Genomic DNA, 16,520 nt, shown 5'->3' with positions numbered 1-16,520 from the left:
CGGGCGAACTCCGGGTCCAAATACATCAATCAGGGTTGCAGCGGTCAGCGGGGTCCCAATCCGGTCCGAGGTCGATAGCCAGGTGCAGGCGTCTTAGGTTCCACGAATTCCACCGATAGCCAAGAAAGGGTAGTCCAAGGTCGTAGTCAGTCAGTCAGTCAGTCAGCCAGTCCAGCGTCAATTCCGAGTAGGTAAATAATGTCCGTCAAGAAGACGACGGAGGTCCAAGCTAATAAGATTAAACACAGGTTGCACAACAAAAGCCCACACAGTTCCTCCCGCCGTCTATGCCCAGTGTCCTTGGTAACTTACGTATTCAGCAAACGAAACATACCCGTCTTCAGGAAATTCCCAACAAGAGCCCAAGCGTTCGTCCAGATTACCTTGCCCAACGCAATTAGCCCTGGATTCAAGACCCCATTTTATGCCAGTTACAACTCCTCATCGCTATCAGGTGTTACCCTAATTCCAGGTGCCTCATCATCATCATCCTCATCAGAGCTAAAACATCTTTGACTACGCCCCACAGCATCCCCAGCTGTGGATCCCGTTCCATCCCTCCAGCTCGTCCACGGGTCCGATCCTGCAACCCGCCAGTCGCTTCCCATGCTATCATTACCAGGAACACCCAAATCCTCCCTCACACGAGTCCATTCCATGTCATCCTCCTCTGAGCTAACCACCTCTTCCTCCATTCTCTCAGTAAAACCCTCAAAGGAGTCTTCGTCAGTTGATTCTGCAAATATGTCCCGCAGCCGTTTCCTCTCTCGCTCCTCAAGAGAGTCTGACTCTCGAGGAGTCTTACGACCACGTCTCCCAGTATTGGAGCCATAAGGCTCAACCATAACATACGGCTTACAGTAGAGTCTCACTTATCCAATATAAACCGGCCGGCAGAATGTTGGATAAGCAAAAATGTTGGATAATCAGGAGGGATTAAGGAAAAGCCTATTAAACATCAAATTACATTATGATTTTACATATTAGGCACCAAAACATCAAGGTTTACAAGAAATGGACAGAAAAAGCAGTTCAGTGCACGGTAATGTTAGTGATTATTGTATTTATGAATTTAGCACCAAAACATTGCAATATATTGAAAACATTGACTACAAAAACATTGACTACTAAAAGGCAGACTACATCGGATAATACAAAGCGTTGAATAAGCGAAGCTTGGATAAGCGAGACTCTCCTGTGCTCTTTTGAATAATGTCTATGTATACTTGATCTCTGGTTTGAATTTCTTGATTTAACTGGCATAATGAGCATTATTTCTGAATTTGTTTCTCAGCTGTTAGATACATTCTTAGTGCATGCCACATTCAAAACTGCTCAACAGAGTCCAGTGTTCTGAAAGTAGCTAGTTTAGCAGTGATTTATGTTTCACTTATTTCTTTATTGTAACTCAAGAAAGTTACAATAAAGCACTGTAGAATCCCGCTTGGCCATAGTAACCCATTGGGTGACCTTGGGCAAGTCATACTCTCACAGTCTCCAAAGAAAACCCATGATAGAGTTTGCCATAAGATGGAAAGGACTTGAAAGTTTTAGAAAATGGTATTCATAACCTTTTGGAAAACACTATTTGGAGATCATAACTTTTTAAGAAAAGCATGACCTTTCAGAGAAGAGCCAAAACCCCTTTAGAGCAGAATCTTTTCTTGTGGTATACAACCAGACATAATTATGCAAGGCAATGGTTTCAGTTTTTAGACTGAATAACCTGTTGTCTCTGATCTGTTAGGAAAACAAAGATTTTGCCAGTGCATAAAAACAGCAGAGCTTTAGAAGTGTTTTTCAGTGCTCACAAATATATCATCTTCCATAAAACATCTTGTTTTATATCATGCACTCAAGAGACAAAAATGAATTAGACTTTGATAAAAAATAACATATTTGATTTACTCACATCCTTCATGTGTTTAGCATACACAGGTACAAAACCTTATCAGTCCAGTTTCAGATATGTTTGAGATAATTCTCTGTGCCATCCGGCTAGGGCATCTCTCTTAAAACAAAACAGCTATCAACAGGTTACATAGTCAAAAGGAAAGAGAAGAAAAAACATGTGGTCTGCAGGCTCTTTTGTAACTTCTCAGGAACCACAGAGTAAAGGAAGCTGCATACCAGAACATACTTACAGGAAACAGTAAGCAACAGGATCATAGATAAACATAACTAGATAAGGCTTGAAGAAGGTTGTCATTTTGAACAGAAGAGACACCCAAACATTAAACTCCAAGTACCTTGTGAATGCATAAAATCTCTTAGGAGTCATTGTTACTGTAATTTCTTCAGATTTATTGCTGCTCTGAAATAACAGTACTCTGAGACAAGAGGTCATTGTTCCTCCGAGGAAGTATGTTATCTAAGGCACGTAGCCCACCAAGAACAGAAGGCTAAGATATGACTTCAGCTAGTGATGTCAAGAAGTTTCCATACATTAACTTTCATAAACTTTCTCTTATTCCGTCACCTAAATTTCTGTCACACATCTCTGTTAAAAAAAATACATATACATTATGATTGAGGATGCTTTAACTGAACAATAAACCAAGAACCAAGTGCTAGAACAATGTTTCTAGCACTTGGTTCTTGGTTTGCATCATTCTTTGACTATGGAAATTCTGAAACAGAGTTTTTGAGCTTATTGCCACTTGAGTCTGTGGACAGCTATAGCAGCCAACCCCGTCCCTCTTTTTCTCATTAACACAGAGCAAAGAAACACTTGTGTCTCATAAGCGCATTTTAACCTCCTCCTTCATACACATATCAAATGCAAAATTCAATAGATGTGTGGTGGGAAAAAACTGTATATGGCCACTGTCTAAAACTTTGGATCTTGTTTAGAACTCCTGAAATTAACTTTCCTATTCTATAGGTCTACTTCTATGTGAATTCTGCAATGAAACATTACTCTGGAGTACCAGAATGAACCGTATCATAGGCTGAAGGTTTAACATCATATTATTTTTAAATATAGACATGACATACAGATCATACAAAGTTTATTTTTAAAATGAAAGCAGTGAATTGTTATGCTAATAATTTTATTTCTCAAGTCATGTTTACTGATGATTTGCTATGTTTGAATAGGGAAAGAGCATCCAGAAATTCATCCACAAACTCTGTTGGGTGTCATCTTTGATATATATCACTATGTGAGCACTGTAGTACCTCTTCTCATCCCCAAAATATAGAAAATGTATTACCATGTGTGCGCAATAATGTTTTTCTACTGCATCACATCCACATTCACAAGTCAGAACTGTCAAACCAAGCCAATACTAAGAAAGTGCAGTAAATATAGTAGTAATACCATCATCATTTGGAACATTAGATTTTTCTAACAGGATCCCTGTGGGCAGCGCAAAAAGAAGTCACCTGGCTAAAGTGTTAAACAGTTGAGCATCCCTTATCTGGAATTCCAAAATACAGTAGATGCTCAAGTTACTGAATGGAAGCAACCGGTACTTTCTTCAAATTACTGTATTTCAATATTCATATTATGTCATCACAGAATTTATGGTATAGTATAATATGATATATAGTATCAGTTGAGCCTATTTTAATAGTAATTATCAAGAATCCAGAAACCACATTTATTCAGGACTACCAATCCTCATGGGTGTGAATTAACCGAGTCCAAAATTTAAAATTCTCTACATGGATAGCTGACATAGTGACATATTTGCTTTCTGATTATTCAACATAAACACACTTCATTTTATACACAGTATTAACTAAAATGTGGTATAAAACTGCAGTGGGTCCTTGATATTCACTGGAGCACTGGTTCTCAATCTGGGGTCCCCAGATGTTTTTGGCCTTTAACACTCAGAAATCTTAACAGCTGGTAAACTGGCTGAGATTTCTGGGAGTTATAGGCTAAAAACATCTAGGGACCCCAGGTTGAGGACCATGGCAGGACATATACCCCTGCTCCCCCATTACCAAAACTCATGCACGCTCAAGTTCCATGAAATGCAATCATGTAATGATATGTTATCCCGTACATAATATGGCAAAAATAAAGGTTTGCTTTACAGAAACAAAAAGGGGGAGGAGCTGCTTTTAAGCCATGGATGACTGAAACTGTGGAGTCAGAGAGCTGACTGTACGTTTACTATTATAATTATTAATTTACTTTTATCACACTTTTCTTCATGAATGGGAGTCAAAGTGGCGAACAAAATGGAAAAAAACAAAACTACGTAATACAGATAACCAGGTATGTAGCCAAAATTCTCAGGGTGGTCCGCAAGAAGGCCTTACTGGTATTATTTAAACTTATGTTTATTCATATCATGATCTGATCACCATGCTCAATATATCCCATATGCATGGGGGTATTGGGATAATGATACAATAGGTTTGCTAGGGTAGATCCTCTCTCACTTAGACTCAGCCCCCCCCCCCCCTTCCGGAATCAAAATCTTGGCTACGGGCCTGCAGATAACCATCATCCCCCCAACCCGACATATAACCAATAAATCAACATACTGTATAAAACATAAATTACATAAATATAAATAAGCCTAGAAGTGATCACATACATCATTCCCATTAAGATCCCTATGCCTCAGGCCACTGAGGTTGTCCTAAAACATTAAACTAAACATCTCAGAGCCATACAATCCTTGTCTGACCGATATAAGTGTATAAGTGTGTAAGTGCTATTGTGTATAAGGTATACATATATGAAACACACAGGAATTTTGTGTTTTAGACTTACATCCCATCTCCAAAACAACTTATTATCATGTGAAAATATGGAAATATAAGTATTCCAAAGGGGGGGATCCAAAACATCCAAGCATTTCCTATATGGGATACTTGACTTGTACAATGAGCACTTTTGATACTAGCACAGCAGGACCGCTGAGAACTCACAGCTTTGTGCCCCCTTTATGACTCTTGGCACAAGTCTATACTTAGACATAATCTCCTTTAAACTAAATGGGATTTACTCAGGAGTGGAAAATACACTATGCAACAACTGTATTTATTTATTTATTTATTTACAGTTTTTATATTCCGCCCTTCTCATCCCGAAGGGGACTCAGGGCGGACCACATTATATACATATAGGGCAAACATTCAATGCCCATATACACATAGAACCAAGACAGAGACAGACACAGAGGGTCTCAATGACAGGGGTCGCAATAACTTCAGCTGACAAAGAAAGTAGCAATTTCGGGCCCTGCCTATCTTCACAACCGCATCCACCCTATGTACCTGCACCTGCGTTAAGATCTGCCAGGGAGGCCCTTCTCGCGGTCCCACCACTGTCACAAGCACGGTTGTCACAAGCATGGGTATGAGAAAGAGGCCCTCACAGTAGTGGCCCTCTGGCCTTGGAATGCTCTCCCCAAGGATATTAGGCAGTTCCCCGCCCTATCCTCCTTCCGGAGGGAATTGAAGACCTGGATGTTTAGATAAGCCTTTGAGCATGTCTAGCCCAATGGTTTGCAATTATGATACAGCACACTTTTATCCATTCCTTTGTTCCTTAGCTGCAACTTGCACTATCACTTTCCTTTCTTCTTGTTCACAATTGGCCATGTTTTTTCGACAGATGATCCTATAGGTTATTGGGTACTGTTCTGAGTTCAAATTGTTGTTTTATATACTAGTGGTTTTATTTTGTGCTATGCCCAGCCACGCATTGCTGTGGCTTATGGGAATCATTTGTTGGCCAAGTAGAATAGCAGTGAATAGCCCTGCAGCCTCAAAAGCCTCGCCATTTTCTTCTTATGGGAATCCTTATTTGGTGAGCTGGAATACAATGGAATAGGCTTGCTGCTTGGAAGGCTGGGTACTTGTGTTTTAGGGGAATGGTTTTTTGGGCTGCTAGAATTGCAATGAATAGCCTCGCTGCTTCAAAGCCTGGTTGGTTGTTACCTAGCGGAATCTTTGGTTGGTGAGCTTCAATAGTACAGAGTAGTCAAAGCCTGGCTGCCTTCTACCAAGGTTAATCCTTTGTTGGTCTGGTTCAGTGGTTCCCAAACTTATTTGGCCTACCACACTGTTTGATATTCTTATGTTTTATTGAAACTGTGTTTTTAACTATTTTGTTACTTTGATTGTTTTTATCTTTCTTTTGTTTTGATTATTTGTATTGGTATCTAGGGGCATTTGTAAGCCGCCCAGAGTCCCATTTGGGAGATGGTGGAAGAATATAAAAATAAATTTAATAATAATAATCACAATAATAATAATAAACTGTGTTTCTAGACTGCCCTCTCTCCCCAGAGGGACTCAGGGAGGTTAACATACATATAAAATGGCAAACATTCAATGTCACAACTACTTCACTTAATATCGAAAGTATAACACAACGATAATATACTCATTATAATAAAAATTCCAAATTAGAAAAAAACAATAAATTTAAACATGACACTCAGTAAAAACATTATTGCACAGAGCGAGTGTATACCTGGACCAAATTAAATAAAGTTGCAGAAAATGTTCTGTATTTGTAGTAATTTCACTTAGACCATAGCTGCTATGGGGTAACAATTATGTTAATCCTCCTCCTCCCCGTACGCTAAGGTGCACAGCTGTGTCTTTAACTGTTTCTTAAAGCAGTGGAGGCTGGGGGGCCATTTTTATTTCTTTAGGGAGTTCCAGAGGTGGGAACTCTGGATTATTATTATTATTATTATTATTATTATTAAAGCAGGGCAAACTTGCCCCTCCCGGCTGTTGGGAATTGTGAGAGTTGGAGTCTAAAACATCTGCCCATGCCTGTTGTAAACCCTTTGGGCCAGAAATAATAATAATAATAATAATAATAATACAGTAGAGTCTCACTTATCCAACATTCGCTTATCCAACGTTCTGGATTATCCAACGCATTTTTGTAGTCAGTTTTCAATACGTGATATTTTGGTGCTAAATTCGTAAATACAGTAATTACTACGTAGCATTACTGCATATGGAACTACTTTTCTGTCAGATTTGTTGTATAACATGATGTTTTGGTGCTTAATTTGTAAAATCATAACATTATTTGATGTTTACTAGGCTTCTCCTTAATCTCTCCTTATTATCCAACATATTCGCTTATCCAAAGTTCTGCCAGTCCGTTTATGTTGGATAAGTGAGACTTTACTGTAATAATAATAAGCGGAGTCTCCGTAGAGAAGCTCCAGCGATGGAGCATCAATGCAGCTTGACACCCACTCGGTGCCAGGGTGAGGCGCCAACTTGTCAAACTACAACTTGTCAAACTACAACTCTTGTGACTCCATAGTCTTGGTTGAAGCGGTCTCCCCTTGGAGTCGCCTCCTACTACTCCTCCCACGGGCGCCACTTACCGACTAGGCCCCTCGTTCGCGCTCTCCTCGCTTGGGCGCCACGGAGACCAGCCGGCGTCGCTGACAACAGGCCGGAAGTGCTGGCCACTTCCGGAGGCGGGGCTTCCTTTCCCACAGCACGCCAACCAGGAGGAAGACGCGGAAGCGGGAGAGAGAGAGAAGAGCTGGGCGGGAAAGTCCACCTGAGGTAAATCGCGCAGAGATGGGCGAATTCCGCGGCATTTGGGGAGAGGGCTCTTTAGCCTCACTTAGGGGGCCTCTACGCTACAGCAGGCATGCAGCTTGGCATTCCTTGAACTTCCATGGCTCCATGATATGGAGCAGGCATGGGCAAACTTCGGCCCTCCCTCTGAGTGTTTTGGACTTCAACTCCCACCATTCCCAACAGCCTCAGACTCTCTTCTTTTTTCCCCTCAGCCGAGAGTCTGAGGCTGTTGGGAATGGTGGGAGTTGAAGTCCAAAACACTCAGAGGGAGGGCCGAAGTTTGCCCAGGGCTTGTGTACATAAAGAGTACAATAGCATCCCTATTGCAAAATGGCAAAAATGAGGGCTATAGTTTTTGAATGAATATCTGATAAAGAGCCCCAACTCATTCAACTAGTTTGTGGCAGCCACAAAAATGAAGTTTAACATTTTAAGTATAACAACTACAGTAGAGTCTCACTTATCCAAGACTCGCGTATCCAATGTTCTGGGTTATCCACAACGCATTTTTGCAGTCAATGTTTTCAATACATTGTGATATTTTGGTGCTAAATTCGTAAATAGAGTAATTACTGCATAGCATTACAGCGTATTGAACTACTTTGTTGTATAACATGATTTTTGGTGCTTAATTTGTAAAATCATAATCTAATTTGATTTTTAATAGGCTTTTCCTTAATCCCTCCTTATTATCCAACATATTCACTTATCCAACGTTCTGCCGGCCCGTTTATGTTGGATAAGTGAGACTTTACTGTACTTGCAAAGTTAAGTACCACACAATTGAACAGAAAATAACACTTTAAAGCCAGAAACCAAAATGTTCTTTCAAATTTTGTTACATAGTGTAATAGAATAATAATAATAATAATAATAATAATAATAATAATAATAATAATAAGTGGGCTGCTGTGGGTCTTTTGGACTGTATGGCCATGTTCCAAAAGCTTCTGAAACATAGCCATACAGCCCGAAAGACCCACAGCAACCCAGTGATTCCGGTCATGAAACCTTTGACAATACAATAATAATAAGCTGTATTTATATCCTGCCCTTTCTCTCTGGAGGGACTCAGGGCAGCTTACAACAAAACTAAAAGAATACGATATATAATATAACATAGGCAATAATTACATATCAATTAACAAAAACAATATAGCACAATACTACAAACATAAATAAATAAATTTAAAAGACTGCTAATAAATAAATTTAAAAGACTGCTAATATTCAATGTGAATAAAGCTGGCCAGTTGCAACATTTACACTTGCCTCAGGCAGACAGGAGTTCTTTCTCCCACCCTGGACCTTCCACAGATATATAAACCTCACTTGCCTAGTTTCCAACATACCTCACAACCTCTGAGGTTGCCTGCCATAGATGTGGGCAAAATGTCAAGAGAGAATACTTCTGGAACATGGCCATATAGCCTGGAAAACTCACAGCAACCCAGTGATTCTGGACATGAAAGCCTTCAACAACACAATTTAGAAGACTATAAGGCCCCTAAAACCAGTATATAATTCTGTTGAAAACCAGCCATTCCTGTGATCAGAGTATCCCGGCTATATATAGTTCTAACCATTTAAAATGCTGTACGATAGGGTGGTTGATACTTCTAGCCATTATTAAAAGCCTGCTTAAACAGACAGGTTTTTAACTCAGTCCTGAATGTTATGAAGGTGGGTGCTTGTCTAACTTCTCTGGGGAGGGCATTCCAAAATTGGGACACTTGTTCTTCGCCACCCATGCAATCAATGGTGTATTAGGAGCAGCTTGGGGAGCAGCTTGTATACTTTTAGCCTGGAGAAGAGAAGGTTAAACGTGATGGCCATGTTTAAATATTTTAAAGGATGTTTAAGATAGACCTGACTTGTTTTCTGCTGCTCCAAAGACTAAGACGTGGAGTAAAGGTTTCAAAGTAGAGGAAAAGAGATCTACCTAAATATTAGAAAGAACGTCCTGACTGTTCTTTGGCAGTGGAATATGTGACTCAGAATGTGGTGGAGCCTCCTTCCTTGGAGGTTTTAAAGCATAGGGTGGATGACTACATATTCCTGCATGGCAGGGAGTTGGACTAGATGGCCCTTGTGGTTGATTCTGCCCAGAAGACCTTTTCCAGTCTTTGTGCTATTATGATATCGCAAAGTTAGGCCAGGGCAGTCTTTCCTAAAATGAGAGTAATTGGATTCAAGAGAATTTCTCCATCTTTGTGAGTTAGGATTGTGCTCTTCAATCTCTTGTTTATTGTGGTGTGGCTCCAATGTGACATGGACTGCACTCAGTGGGACTTGAAATTCATTATGCTTAATTTTCATTGGGTCTACTCTAATAAGAATTAAGTATTGATTGAAACCAAGACAGGTAGTACCCAAGTTACAAACAAGATAGCTTCTGTAAGTTTGTTCTTATTTATTATTTATTTACTACATTTATATCCCGCCCTTCTCACCCCGAAGAGGACTCAGAGTGGCTTACAAATAATATTTACATACAGTGTATTATATCACTAGCACAGCACAACACTAGCACTATATACCAGAATATTGTCCCACACCACTATACTGTAATATTACCAGTAATATTACATGTAATAAATAATATATAATTAATATGATTATATTGTATTATTATTAGTATTATTTTGCATTACAGTATAATATCAATATTACATGTATGTACAATATATTATTATTTATTATTGTAAATTATATTGTATATTATATACAATATTTATATATATATACACACACACACACTACTATATTATTAGCATAGCATGTTACTGGGCGGAGGGGCCTCCACCTGATGCCACAGAAGACAAGATGGAAATGTCTTCCCAGCTTCCCCTGTTCGCTCTGGCTCCAGAGTGTCAGTTCAAATTCTTAAGTTGAATTTGTAAGTTGAAACAGGTACAGGCAGCCCAAAATATACATTTGTTTAGCCTTGGATAGCACAGGGAAGGATTAACATCCCTGTGGTGTGCCTCTGTTCAGAAGATTTCCCTTTACTTTCTGTCCCTGTGATAATTGAATTTTGAAAACATTGGCTTGTTGTGGAAACAAGGATTGGTGATAAAGCTTCAGTGGAGAACCTTTTCCCCACGACAACTCTTTCAGGAGTGAATTTCCCTTCCTGGGGTAGATTTCTCTCACTTCTTGTTGTCTCACCCCCATTCTTAACTGTGATTAGTTTGTAAGGCAGATGTTTGTAACTCGGGGACTGCCTGTATTTAGTATGGGCTGTGGAAAGAAATGCAATTCTGCTAGGCCTGAAAAAAGGTTGAAATCCTGGAAAGGAGTTTTATTGTGTCTTCCAAGTCTGGTTCAAAAGCCTCCAATAGAATTACTACAGAAGTGCATAAATTTTCTTATGACTGATGCCTCAAGCGTACTTTCATGTTTTGTGTGACTATTATTGTGCATCTCCTTTCTAAACAGATGGAGAACGGCATGCTGCAACCGAGGATAATCCAGCTAACTGGATTTAAGAACCAAGAAAAGAAGATCCTGGTTGAATTACTTCTGAAACTTGAAAGTATTTTCTATGACACTAAGGTAATGATAATAATTAACAAAAAATACATAAAATGCATTTGAGTACTTTTTGGAATATTGTATTAATTGGAATAGATTGAAATGCATGCAACGCCTTTTTTGTTTTGTTTTGTGTTGTTTTTGGCAATAGTATGTTTTAAATTTGAAATCAATTTCTTGACTGGTTTCTTTAAGATATGTGTGCAATTTTTAGTGACAGTTACTTGTTCCTTTTTTTATTAGCAATACAGAAATTGCACTCATCTTATAGCAAAACAGCCTTGCAAGAGTGAAAAGTTTTTGGCAGCATGTGCAGCAGGTGAGTATAATATTCTATACAGGGCTCTTTCAAGGTTGATGCACATGGTAATTCTATGGCAAGAACAAGCTTTCACGGAAATAGCAGAGGGCTTTTCAGAGGTATTAATCTGATTTTAAGTTGAGAAATAATAGGGAAGGTTGTTTTAGTAATGAGAGCCTAAGATGATGAATATAGGAAACAGGGCTTTTTCAGTAGCAAGACCTTGGTTGTGGAATTCCCTCCCAAGGGAAGTCAAATTGGTGCCATCCCATTTGAGATGTTGGCAGGCAGCCAAGACTACACTTTTTTGTACAGTTTTCGGCCCCTTAAATCAGGATGATCATACAGTTTTGTATGTTTTAAAAACTAATTTTTAAAATACAGTTTTAATTTGGTTTTTTTTAAAGAACGTTGTTATCTCTTATGCATTGCCTTCTGAGGCTCTAGCAGACGGATCAGTGGGAGGAAATAAAAAGCTTCAAAAGCAAAGAAAGAGCTTAGGTTTTTGATGTGTTGTTTTATTAAGTAAATTGGAAGGTTAACAACTAAACAGTAGCTGACTACACTTTGCAAACTGCAGCAAAACAGAAGGTCTATATGCAACAATCCATTTTTGAAGTTGAGAAATTTCTTCAGTGCCTATATATATATATATATATAAAGAGGAAACAGCAGAAATTCATTAGCAATATACATTAGATGTACATTGTAATAAAGGTTAAAACTTTTCCATGAGTCCATAGTTGCATCTCTTTCAAGAGGCAGAAAACAATCCCTTAACTGTTCTCCTTTACTCATATAAGCAGATTGCACAAGTAATAATTTCTTCATCGTTTGTTTTGAACTTACTAGCCGTTTTGAAAGTCAGCATATATAAATAGGCAACATTCACTTTCTTAACTTTTTCCTGTGGAAATGAGCAAATAATGTCCACAAGTGCAAAAGCTGCCTTGCATTCTTAGATTTTTTAAAAAAATCAGTACAATAAGTATGTTGTAAATGGAGAAAGGAGGGCACAGCCTATTTAAAAATGTAATGGCATTCCCAGAGGTGTTCAGTATAGGCAATTCACTGCTCTCCATTTTCCTGCCTCCCTTTTTAGCAAGAGAAAAGTTTTTGAAAATTTTAACCCTTAAAAAACTTTGAATGAGCAACATATAGACTTAAAGTTACATTTTTGTTCACTCTTAGTTTAGGGACATGAGCCATATTAATAAGATATGGTTTGAAGTTTGTTTGTTTCTCTAGAATATACCTGTTAATGGTTTTCTGCATTCAGACATACCAATAAACTGTGTGTGTGTGTACACGTGCATGCGTATGTATGCGCTTTCAAGTTGCCTGTCAACTTATGGCAACCTCTTCAATTTCAATTGGTTTTTTTAAGGCAAAGAATAAAGTTTTGCTAGTTCCTCCCTCTGAAATATATCTTACATTACCTGGTATTTGTTGGTAGTTTCCATCCAAGGACTGACCAGGACTTAGTTTCCAAGACCCTATTTATATTCAATTAGCTTGAACGGGAGAGTAATAAACCCACTCCATCTATGGATGCCTACCATAGGTGTGGGCGAAACCTCAAGAGAGAATGCTTCTGGAACATGGCCATACAGCCCAGAAAACTCAAAGCAACCCACTCCATTTACTTCATAATACAGGATCAGACAAAAACAATTCTTAGTCCTTCTAAGATAGCAGTCCTCTCCATACTTTATTAGTAGTAAGCCTCATTTAGGATAAGTCACAAACTAAGTGCAAGACTACATAGCATTATTGCTGCAAAACTGATTTTGTTGTTTTTTAAGAACATTTTATAAAATGCACTATTCTCAATATTAATGTAAAAATAAATTATGCCAAACCTCCCCTCTCTCTGGCATTTTCACTTATCCATATCATGGTCTGATTTCAATAATAATCCTAATTTGTGAATTATCACTATCCGATTTAGCCTGCCTGTGTCTTAATTGTGTGCACTTGCCATTCTTCTTTGCATGAAAGGAATACATAAAAAGCTTCTGTTTTAGTGATGTGTAACCAGTCTTGGTATGAACTGTTATGTTCTAGGCTCCTGTTTTAACTAACAACATCTATAGCAAACTGTAGTTTCCTGAGTCCAGATGTCCTGGATAATTTTAGCTAGTTCTGAAAACAAAGCTTTTTTTATCATACAGAAAGGAATGAGTGAGTCACGTGGACATATTCCCCTATTGTTAAAGCATGGGACCTGAATTGAGATCTGGTACATCTTATTTATAATGTACATTTTCTCAGAAGCAAAAAATGCCTCTTCTTTTCTGATGCATTAGAGCCTTAAAAGTTTGTTGCAACTGTTTTCTAGTAGATGCTATCCAAATGAAAATAATTTCTAGATTAATTTTTTACTACAATAAATAAGTTATATCTAAACATTTGTGATAGCATGCCTTTGTACCATGGAGCCCTTTCCCCTTGAAACACAAATGCAGTGCAATGCTTCTTAAACAATGGGACTGAAAGTACCTTTCTCCCTCCTCCCAGCCTTTCCATGATTGCTGTCATCTGAGGCTTGCACCTATGGAAGTACCATCTGGTAAAATGCTGCTGTGCAGTGGCACAATCTGTTCTACTGTGTTGTGAAATTGATTAGGATCAGAATTTTAGTTGCTTTACTATTAAAAATGCTGTCATTCTGTATAGAGGGCATGATGCTACTGGCATTGAATTCTGAAAGCATTGTAAAAATGATTTGTGAGAAGGAAAAAAGATGATAGAATTACAGTTACATAATGGCTAGCATAATAAATACAGGTCATGTTTCTGATTGAAAAGAAATCAGCATTTGCTATTAGAGGCAGAAACTGCTGCTGCTGCAAAATAATTTGTTATAAAATGTAATGTTTGCCAAGCATATACAGATTTAGTAGAATTTTGTGACATATATTTTGAAGTTAAGAGATGCCCCTGCAAGAATATGAGTATCTGCTGTTTTTTGGACTGAAGAGTGATGTTTTTAGATCATAGAGGAATATATCAGAACTATGTTAATGTGTAGTTTGAGTCACTTTCTTTCCTTATCTGCAAATTCTATGTCAATTTTGTGTTTAAGTGTACATCTACATAGTGTTCTTTAGTGTGCAACTAATGAAATATACTTTAAAGCCTTAAAATTATGCAGAGATAACTAGGAGCAAATCTTACTAAATGCAGTACTTCAGAGTGGAGATGCATAGCACTGTACCATAAAAATAGCAACATATAAGCATTAAAGTATTAAAGTAATGTACAAAATAGACATACTTTTTAATTAATGTATTCTTAAAACATATTTCATAATGATGCAGAGTAAATACCTTAACTTCCTAGAAAATGTTGGCTTTGATATTATAAAAGTACAATAAAATATCTAGTTGCAATGCTTTAACAGAGATTGTTGTTAATTTTCATATTTGGTCTTCATTTGATTGCAGTTTGTCTGCAGAAAATTCTTTTGTGGATGACAGTTCATTTGCTTTCCAGGAAAGTGGATACTAACCAAGGACTACATAATTAATAGTGCTGAAAGTGGCAGATGGCTTGATGAAACAACTTACGAATGGGGATATAAAATCGAAAAAGGCTCCCATTATTCACCTCAAATGCAATCTGCACCTAAAAGATGGCGCGAAGAGCTGACATGCTCTGGTGCTGCAGGGGCCTTCCACAGATGGAAAGTTCTCCTTGTTATAAAAGGTGATAAACGAAAAGATTCTTTGATAAGGTATGATGAAACCTCGAAACTGAAGCAATAAATGATAACTATTCTTTGACTTGTTTTAAATTAGCTTAATGGTGGGTTTTTTTCACCTCAGTTGGCGAGATCCACAACAATTCTGCTGCTCTAAAAGTGTTTTCTTTAAGTAGAGATCATCTTGGTGTAAAGAAAACTGCTGTTAGTGGTGAAGTGCTTTTCAACTCTTCTTCTGCAAACAGAAAAGAGTCTACCCCTGCAGCTACATAAACAGCACTCAGCATAACTGATTCTGTGTCATTTTCTTTCTAACACAGAGATCATTGCCATGTAGAGAAAATGTGCTCTTGACTCTTCAGCATGGTATCCTAAGGGTAGGGTGAAGGTGGGAGTTCGGACTGGAACAAAATACAGCACTGAGTCCAAAACAGATCCTATAGTAACATTGGATGACTGTGCCTTGATCTCTAGAGATTGAGCAGTGTGCTGGCCTATATCAGATGTGTAGAAAGTGTCGCCTGTGTTTGGAAGCTGCAGCTTGTGCTGAAGGCAGCAGCTAGGGTCCTCAGTTGAGTTCTTTGCACATATTACACCTGTGCTGTAAGAACTGAACTAGTTCCCTATAGGCTTTGAATTCACATCCAAAACTTTATTGTTGACTAGTCTAGGCACCCAGCGTTGCCCAGGTTTCCATGTTGGAATGGTATTTATTAGTAAAAGTAATTGCTAATTTTATTAATGTAGGGATTGTTCTTTCACCATACTGAAAGATAAAACAGTCCTTTCTTTGTCCCTCAGGGAGGGTCCACATCTGGCTAATTTAGGTCTTCATGGCAACTCTTTAATGGCCTCTTCGGGTTACAGCTTGACATTTCCTGCTCATTTCTAAATTTGTCGATCACGTTGCTTGGTTGCTTCACATGCAGGCCGTAATTGTTCTGTGTTTGCTTTTGGAGTGCCTTGTTCCGTTTTTTAAAGGTATTCCACAGTCATCCAACTTGATTAAATCAGCACACTTATTTACCAGAATGAAACACAAAGCAGTAAGCTTTTCTGTCCCTCAGATACTGACCACAACCTAGTGATATAGGCATTCATGGCAACCTTAGTGGCTCTATTCCATTTGGTTCTTGTCTTCTGGAATTTGTATCAAGCCCATATCTAACTGGCTGTAACTCTCATGAGCCCCAGATTTGCTCAGGCTTCAATTGTCACCAGCCCCAGATCTGTCTGGGCTGCAATTCATGGCTGTCTTCCCAACCAGTTAGACAGCTCATCCTTCTTCTTGAAGTGCAACTCCCAACCCCTCCTAGCAGAGGGGCAAAGATGTTGGGAGATGAGCCATCTGACTGGTTGGGAGGAGATCCAAGCCTTCAGTTGTGTGTGGGAATCATATGGTTCTCTGGATGTGAATGGACTATCACTCCTAACATTCTC

The 16,520-nt window shown here is 38.5% G+C and overlaps 2 protein-coding genes across 9 annotated transcripts in view; one reads left to right on the top strand and one right to left on the bottom strand.

Annotated features, from left to right (window-relative positions):
• The window catches only part of kiaa0825 (KIAA0825 ortholog), a 266,901-nt gene extending 259,451 nt beyond the window's left edge, over positions 1-7,450 (bottom strand). For 3 of the 6 annotated variants that reach the window (XR_010003921.1, XM_008103055.3, XM_008103056.3), the window contains exon 1: positions 7,332-7,450. The gene's annotated coding sequence lies outside the window, so the exon portion shown is untranslated. The remainder of the gene's footprint in view (positions 1-7,331) is intronic. The other 3 variants (XR_010003920.1, XM_008103050.3, XM_008103053.3) reach the window with 1 other exon arrangement.
• The window catches only part of slf1 (SMC5-SMC6 complex localization factor 1), a 33,524-nt gene continuing 24,414 nt past the window's right edge, over positions 7,411-16,520 (top strand). For 2 of the 3 annotated variants that reach the window (XM_062974226.1, XM_062974225.1), the window contains exons 1-4: positions 7,411-7,518; positions 10,978-11,094; positions 11,317-11,392; positions 14,873-15,113. In XM_062974226.1, the coding sequence (XP_062830296.1) occupies positions 10,978-11,094; positions 11,317-11,392; positions 14,873-15,113 (434 nt within the window). In that variant the 5' untranslated portion in view covers positions 7,411-7,518. Of the gene's footprint in view, positions 7,519-10,977; positions 11,095-11,316; positions 11,393-13,894; positions 13,947-14,872; positions 15,114-16,520 lie in introns of those variants that run through there. The other variant, XM_062974227.1, reaches the window with a different exon arrangement.

This window comes from Anolis carolinensis, chromosome 2 (assembly GCF_035594765.1).
Source record: "Anolis carolinensis isolate JA03-04 chromosome 2, rAnoCar3.1.pri, whole genome shotgun sequence".
Lineage (NCBI taxonomy): Eukaryota > Metazoa > Chordata > Lepidosauria > Squamata > Dactyloidae > Anolis > Anolis carolinensis.
This window is presented reverse-complemented; position numbering and strand designations above follow the sequence as displayed.